An 8,044-nucleotide genomic window follows, 5' to 3' on the forward strand; every position below is an offset into this window, starting at 1 on the left:
ATTATAATCTGAAATTATCGAGACTTCCCACAGCCTAAGACAACACTAAGAAGAGGAATTGCTGTATCATATTTTTCCTGCAAATATCCAGCGCCAAGAACCTCAATCACCTGAGTTCAGGATGTCCCTATTATATAAGAAATGTAAAACTTTTACAGAAATTCTTGCATATAAATGTGTATTTAATGCTACTATCTTTGTTTTTAGAATCTGAAGTTATATAGATTATAGTTATTATGATATCATCAGTGAACTGATCCTGCTGCACTCTAAAATTTTATTCTTACTATCTGTAACTCACCTGACCATCAGCTTTGTGTCTGTTGTTTCAATCCAATAACATTCTTCTAAAATTTCTTGTTTCTACTCAACATTATCAGTCTCCATTTTCTTTCCACTGGTTATGACATCTAATTTAACACACACAAACAATTCTCTTTCCTACTAGATAATTTAGTATATCGTGCCTGGGGATGAGTGTAAAATTCTATTTTAAAAAATTCCATTCAACAAAACACTAGCTCGGTACAATTTGACTTTTTTTCTAAGATCTTGAAGACAAAATATGCTCTACATTGTATGACATTAATTCCCTGTATTGCCATGGGTTACCTCCTACTGCTGTGCTCTCAGGGTTGTGTGCTCAAAGAGAGATTCCTCCGAGCAGGGGAGAAAAATACACCTACATTGCAGGGTGGGGGCATGGTGCAATATGCATGAATATCATGATTTGTCCTCCTGTATTTGTATTTCTCCTCTTAGAGCCCTAGAAAGGCATCAGTATGTGGTACATTCTGATTATAATAGCTCAGATTAGCACTATCAGGTCAAAAAAAAAAAATATTTACTGTTGTAAATATTCTTACTGCTGCACTATTTTTTGGATATAGCATGATTCTTTTGGCATTTCACAAAAGGGAACACCTTTGGGCTTCAGGAGGACCCCTTCCCTCATCAAATTCTGCTCAGCTTTTCCTGACATATATCACGTGTTAATACTGCAATCTCTGCCTTTTGTGTACCTCAATAAAACACTGGCCTCTTCCAGAGCAGCTTGGCTATCCTACACACCCCGGCAAAGCCACAGAGGCAGTAGCAAAGGCACTGGGTGGAGAGCAGCACCTGGGAGCTGCAGCAGAGCAGGGAGCAGCAGTGAGAGAGGCAGGACAGCCCTCCCAGCACCAGTTTGCCCAGCCCCTGGAGAAGCACACCCCTGGGACACTGTTTTCCCCAAATACTACAGCAATGAGAGACTGTAGTGGGAAGAGTGTGGCCAGTGAGTCAAGGGAGGTGATCCTGCCCCTCTCCTCAGTCCCAGTGAGGCACATCTGGAAAACTGTCCAGTTCTGGGCTCCCTAGTGCAAGAGACACAAGGAGCTAAAGGATGGGGTCCAGCGAAGGGTCGCAGAGATGGTGAGGGCTTTGGAGCATGTCTTTTATGAGGAGAGGTGGGATCTGGGCCTATTTAGTCTGGAGAAGAGATCTCACTAATGCAAGTATCTCCAAGGCAGGTGGCAGGAGGACGGTACCAGACTCTTTTTAATAGTGCAAAGTGACAGGACGAGGAGCAATGGGCATAAACTAAAACAAGGAATTTACACGTCAACACGAGGAAGAACTTCCATTGAGGGTAGCAGAGCGCTGGAAGAGCTGCCCAGGGAGAGTGTGGAGTCTCCCCCTCTGGAGACATCCTAAAGCCACCTGGGTGTGCTCCTGTGTCACCCGCTCCAGGTGACTCTGGGGTTAGACTGGATGATCTCCAGAGGTCCCTTCCAACCTAACGATTCTGTGATTCTGGACAGAGTTTCCTCAGCCACCCTCAGCCTCTGCTACACATATTCTGGTGATTGTGTCTCACCTAGAAATAGCAGATGGGGCACAAGGTCCTGGGAGATGAGGCAGAAGACACAAATGCCCTGTCCAGGAAGACCCAGCTGAGAGCCATAGCCACATTGAGAACCATGAGGACAGTATCTGGTGTCAACTCACACTAATTTGGGAGCCAGCACTCTCTGCAGTAATGCAAAAGGCTCAGGTGAAGGTTAGATGACGGAGCACAGTTAGGGATCCTGTGGCACTCAAAGAAAATTGGTCTTTTTTCAAAGAACTTGCAGCACAAAGAAAGGTACTGAAATACCACATGAGAGGAAGCACCATGTAGTTTGTCAACAGAGGCACTATTAGGAAACACTACTGACAACACAGCATTAGCTGAACCCATCTGTTCACTGGAGTGTAGTTTTATATCATGGATTTTTTAACTCATTATTAAATGTTGTATTTTAACCGATTATTAGAAGATATATTTTGTTGTTCCTTTGGAGACCTGTCTTGTTCAGAGCACTAAGTAGACATAGGTAACACTATTCTGACATCAACTTGTAATCTTCCAGAGCTTGATTTTTCCATTTGAATACTGTCCTTTTACTGTGGAGAGTTTGGCAAAACCTGGAACATCAGTAAAGTGAAATTTGTGCAATATGACCAAATTACTACCCTGGAGACAGGGTCATCCAATTTGTGCTTCACCCTACTGTTCGTGCCCCTGCCAGGGCCACCCAGTTCTGTCAATCTGCTGCATCCAGCTGTTCTCACAGGCTAATTAGTTTGCTGGTGTTCAGGAAGAGACCATTTTAATGCTACACATTTGTATACACTACGTAGCACAGTGAAACCTTGTTCACTCATTAAAGCCCTACTGGTAGTATACTAAAATAATTATGATACCACCCACATAAGAGGTAGCTCACCAACACAGCGCTTAAAAGACCACCTGGAAATGCTGAGGCATGCAAGAGTAATGGGGAAAATAACCAAACAGTCCCTTTCAAACCCTTAACAAGAAAAATGTTTCTTTTGTGACTGATTTGTGTTCTTTAAAATACATCGTTTTGTCAACGCTGCTTTGTTCGTCATTCAGTTAAATCTATAGTGTGACAAAAAAACCTGACAGTACAAATAATAAAACTTTCCCCACCATAAGCAATGTATTAATAGGTAGCCCAATCCCCAAACACTTTTCTCCCTCTGAGACTAACTCAGGACCATAGTTTTAAAGCTAATTAGCAAGGTAACTTTCTTCCTCTTCCCTTAGGAAATCTACTATGGTCAATCCAAAAAATATCCAATCCAAAATGCAGATCTAGGCTTCTTGCCAGCCATTACTGAACTAATTCCCACAACAGCCCAGAGAGTTTTAGCCACAGTCAGCATGCAACTAAATATATGTTTACAGCTAAAGCACAAGGTGTTTTTTGTTGTGTGAAAACTTTCCATTATCCTGCCCATTCTTAAGAGCTTACAGGAGTTTAATAAAAATAGCAAGCTAGCAGCATAAAACCACACATCATAAAACACATAAAACTACACACAGTAGCACTGTTTGGCTCATTTATGAACTTTTCAGATGAAGGAGCATCAGTTTTTTGTTATCCTTACACAGACAAACAACACGAACAGGCCTTTTCACAATGGTTTGTTAGAGAACAGCCCAGGCGCAAAGGCAGCAGCACACACTTGGCAATCCCTGTGGCAGCATCTCCACGGCTGGGCAGGAGCACTCCGTAGCCTTGCACACAGCTGAGGTCCTGTATCCACATGACAAGGCCAGTGTTTGTGCAAGACCAGGCGAATGACAGAAGTGGGATAAACGCCTTCCTAATCCATGGGAAAATCAAGAATCACAGTGGCTTCCTGACACTGGGCTGGCCAGAGGATAAAGCCCAAAGCTAACATTAAATTTGCACCACTGCAGCACCACATGAGAGAAAGAGCAGAAAAAAAGGATGTGCCCTAAAACGTGCTTTTGTGTGTCCCTTCCATAACAGAGGTGCAATCCATTTTTATACTCATATTTTCATATACACCACTAAATATACCCTGTGTATGCTTCTGGAAATATTCCCAGGAACAGCCATTTCCATTTTATTTGCAACCACAGCTAAAAGGAAAACACTTCTGAGAGCAAAAAATACCTACCTGCTCTTCATTCACACCTCAAATCCCTCAGAAAATCAAAACCACCATTTTTAACAGTCTACCTTTAATTCACAGCTGCATCTGTCTTTCATCTTCATGGAATAAAATGATTAGAAGCTCATCAAGGAACTGAATTCATACATTTCTGGACTATGGCACAGAAGTTAAAACACAGGGAGTGGGGCAGTCTGTAGCTCTCAGTAGCAATCAGCAATCTGCTTAATACTGTTCTAAATTCAGTCTTCTCATGATCAGCTTCTGGTTAACAGAAGAAATCAGCAAATATTTAGCCAATTCAATAAGTTATTACTATATACAGGCGAAACAAGTTCTTGTGCAGTGCTAACATCACAAAACACTGGTTTCAAAACTGTAATGACTTGACTTAACTTAACCACAGGCCAGGCACTATTCCCTTCATAATTTTAAGGTAGAATGAAGACCATCCTGTGAATACAGCACTGGTTCCTCTTGCTGAGCATCCCCTGCTCCTCTCCTCTGCCTGCAGCAATCCTACACAAGCCTTTGGTGGGGCAGACAGCACTGCTCCAAAAAACTGCCTGCTTTGGCTGAAACATCTCAGCCTGGCTGAAACATCTCCTTGTCTGTTTAGGATGGTAACGTGGTAACGTCCCAGTGGAAAAAGACTCAGATGTGGGGTGAGTCCCTGCCAAGGAGGCTCTAGAGAACATGGTCTCAGGGACACAGAGGTGGTTCAGGCAGAGTGAAAATGGCATTGCCCAACACAGCCTGAAACAGGTGTTTGGCCAGTGTTGCAGCGAGTGAAGCAGGCTGTGATGCACTCAGGGATGCTCCTTCCCAGGCACTGCAGGGCCAAGTGAGGCTGAGCAGCACAGAGCACCAGACACTGGCTTCAGGGCACAGAATTAACGAGGTAAAAATATCAATCCTGCGTTCATATAATAATTTTTACAATTTGTACTTTCTTAATTTAGTTTTGCAACAACATTCAGCATTTGATTCCATTCCTATCTAAGATGTTAATGGCTATTCCAAGACTTTATTGGAAATTAAAAAAATAAATTATTACTGGAAGCCTGAGCCAGGAAACAGTGAAAGTTAGGGGAAGTATGACAACCTAATGCTTTACAGGCAACCAGCACAACAGGGCAAATTTTATGCATGGCAAATCCAGTCTGCTGTGTCTCTCACTCACCGTTTGATGACTTCGGTCACAGTAGCGCAGCCCAAAGTAATCTATTTCCACCAGGTTTAAGTGACGAAATACGTAGCCCAGGACAACCGACCCTTTCGTTGACTTCTGTGGGAAAGAATTTACACAGCCTATTCACAAAGATGCTCTGCCTTTGTCAGCTATGTGCAGTGGCATTCATGCATTCAATTAGCTTTGTCTAGGAAAAAAAAATGAGGCAGTTCCCAGTGCCTTTAACAAAAATTTCAGCAGTACAGATGAAAATATTTTGCATGTTTGAAAAATAATTCTGTAACATACTATTAGGCAAGGTAGTAGTTACACAATACCAAAAGAAAAACAAACAAACAAACAAAAACCCCACGGTTCTAGTGAACATAGCATTTTTCAAATCCCACTCACCCTTCCAGGGCAGACCTGTCACTCAAATTCTGACAATGGAGAACAGGAGGCAAAACTGCCCTTAAGACCTAAATTATACATCATTAACTTCTCTGTAACTAATCTTTGCAAAGAAGGTTACTTTTATTTGTTTTCTTGTAAAATATTTTTGATAGTAGAAGGGAGAACAGTCCAACACCCTGAATTGAAATAATCCCACTGTTTTCTTGAATAGCACTTCATTAAGTGTCTACGACAGTATTTGCAAACAATGTCGGGGACAATATGCTCCGTAAAAAGCTCACTTCCACCTGAATGCCTCGTATTTGTTGGTTCGCCTGGCAATCAACAACAAACAGATGAGGAAGATGGAGAATAATTACACAGAATGATCCCCTCTCGGAATCAATTAGAGCCTTTGATGATTACAGTCTTAAATTCCACAAGAAAATATGGACATAACTCATAATTAGGTTTTGCTTAGCTGCTTCATATTTTATAAACTACTAGACTGTAGTAAAATCACCACAGAGAAAAGAAACAGGAAGTGGAAAGCTGTGAGATATTGTTTGCGCAGTTTCACTTTCTAACCTATGAACAGATCATTTCAAAATTAAAATGGCAAATAATACTGATTTAAAAATTATTTAATTTAGTTCTGCTGGTGAAGTATCAATCATATCACAACACTGAAGGTCTGGGGTTTTTTTTCAGCAGGTGCATTTGGTCAGGATTCATATCTAATCCCACGAGCAGGGATAATACAAAAATTTCAGGTGGCCCCTCACACACTAAGCAATCCATGACAAGGTAAACATCTCTGGTAGGCTGGAAATAGCATATCCATGCTATTCACCAGATTTACTATACATTTGCTTAAATTAGGAGATGTACTTGAAAGGTTCTCTTTGTCTGAATCCATCAGACTGGTTGTTTACATCAGGCAACTGCAATTACATATTCCCTCAGTGTGTACAGTGAGCCTTAATGATCAGCCACAAAACAGAGGGCAATCTGGGGGAAACATGATTAAGGTAAGCAGAAATTCACTACATCTCAATTTATTAAGTTGGATAAAGCAGAGCAATACAGTGATTTTATCATCAGTTTCATCAACAAGATGCTGAAGTCAGGTTATGAGAACAAGGCAAGACAAGCTGTAGAGTGACTATCAGGAGCACTGCAGAAAAAAAGTTGAAACAAAACAAAACACACCTTAAAATACTAAAAATACAGGTTTCATTACTAGACAGCAGAGATTTAAGACTGAAGTAGTAATTGTCCTTGCTCATTTTATTTTTTAATTAGTTGTCATTCAAAAGAAGCAGAGGAGATATCCCACTAAAAAGGACATTGCTATCTTATCATTCATGTATTGGACTTGATGATCCTAGTGGACCCCTTCCAGTTGGCATGTTCTATGATTCTGTGTCATATAAGGTAAACTACTTCAGCATTGTTAACTATTTCCATCATCATTTAAACAGTACAGCAATGTCTTGGGAACCTAGGGCTGGACACGCATCTTTAGAAACAGACGCAAGAAAAGTTCAAAATAAGCAAGCAGCCCTGACTCCAAATGACCCATGCAGACAAATGATGGCAACACTTCCAGCTGTGCACTAAACACGCAGAGAACATTTTAGACTAAAGGATCTCCAGCATCAGCCACTCAGAGTTGATGGTTTTTGACACAGTTAAACACAGTGAGGTCAGTAAACCCTTGCAGAAGGTATAAAAAGGGGCGCCTGCACCATGGCTCGCAGGACACATCGAGTGGGGCCCACCCAAGCCTTGCTCAGCTTCTGTGACTGTGTGAAGTTCAAATCTGTTTTCTTTCAATGAGTTTTCCACTCCTTGTCTGACCAGTACCATAATTCACAGTGTCATTTGGTTTCATTAACAGCACTGAGAAACAGTGATTGAGCCACCAAGATGGAGCTGTCAATTTCAATAATGTAAGTATTATTTTACTCACAATAATAGTACACAATCCTGGGAGTAATCAAAGAAGCTTAAGTTTTACAGGAGTTCAACTTACATGACTCTGCACCAGTTTAGAATGCAACTACCCTTCTTGGCTGAAGCAGAATCTTCTGCTTCATTCAGCTGAGGACTGCTCAAGCAGTTTTTGGGACAGCTTTCCTCCTATGGACCCTAAATCTAGTGTGTTATCCCCAAGAAAGATGCATATATCACATCTGGTTTGGTTAAAACTAAAGCCTCCTTTCATTCCTTTCAAAGATAAAAGGCTTTTAAACTGCTTTTTACTTATACTACTAAGCAGATAGAAAACATAAAAGCCTGTTAATTTATTCTCTTCTGACGCAGCTCAGTTAACACTCCAATAATTGCAGATCCTGCAGAGAGAGGTGGTCTGGCTGTGAGGAAAGGCTGAGCAAACCTATCCAGCTTGCAGTGGCTGGGGGCTCTCCACCTCTACAGCAGCAAGGTGCTCAGTGCTTTGGTTACTCACAGCAAAAACAGACTGCATGTTGTAGTCTCCACAGC

General features: G+C 41.4%; 1 protein-coding gene across 1 annotated transcript in view; it reads right to left on the bottom strand.

The window, feature by feature from the left end:
• The window catches only part of EPB41L4A (erythrocyte membrane protein band 4.1 like 4A), a 116,000-nt gene that overhangs the window by 65,545 nt on the left and 42,411 nt on the right, over positions 1-8,044 (bottom strand). Inside the window, exon 4 of the mRNA XM_014310602.2 lies at positions 5,156-5,260. Coding sequence (XP_014166077.1) covers positions 5,156-5,260 — 105 coding nt within the window. The remainder of the gene's footprint in view (positions 1-5,155; positions 5,261-8,044) is intronic.

Source organism: Geospiza fortis, unplaced genomic scaffold (assembly GCF_000277835.1).
Source record: "Geospiza fortis unplaced genomic scaffold, GeoFor_1.0 scaffold433, whole genome shotgun sequence".
Classification (NCBI taxonomy): Eukaryota; Metazoa; Chordata; class Aves; order Passeriformes; family Thraupidae; genus Geospiza; species Geospiza fortis.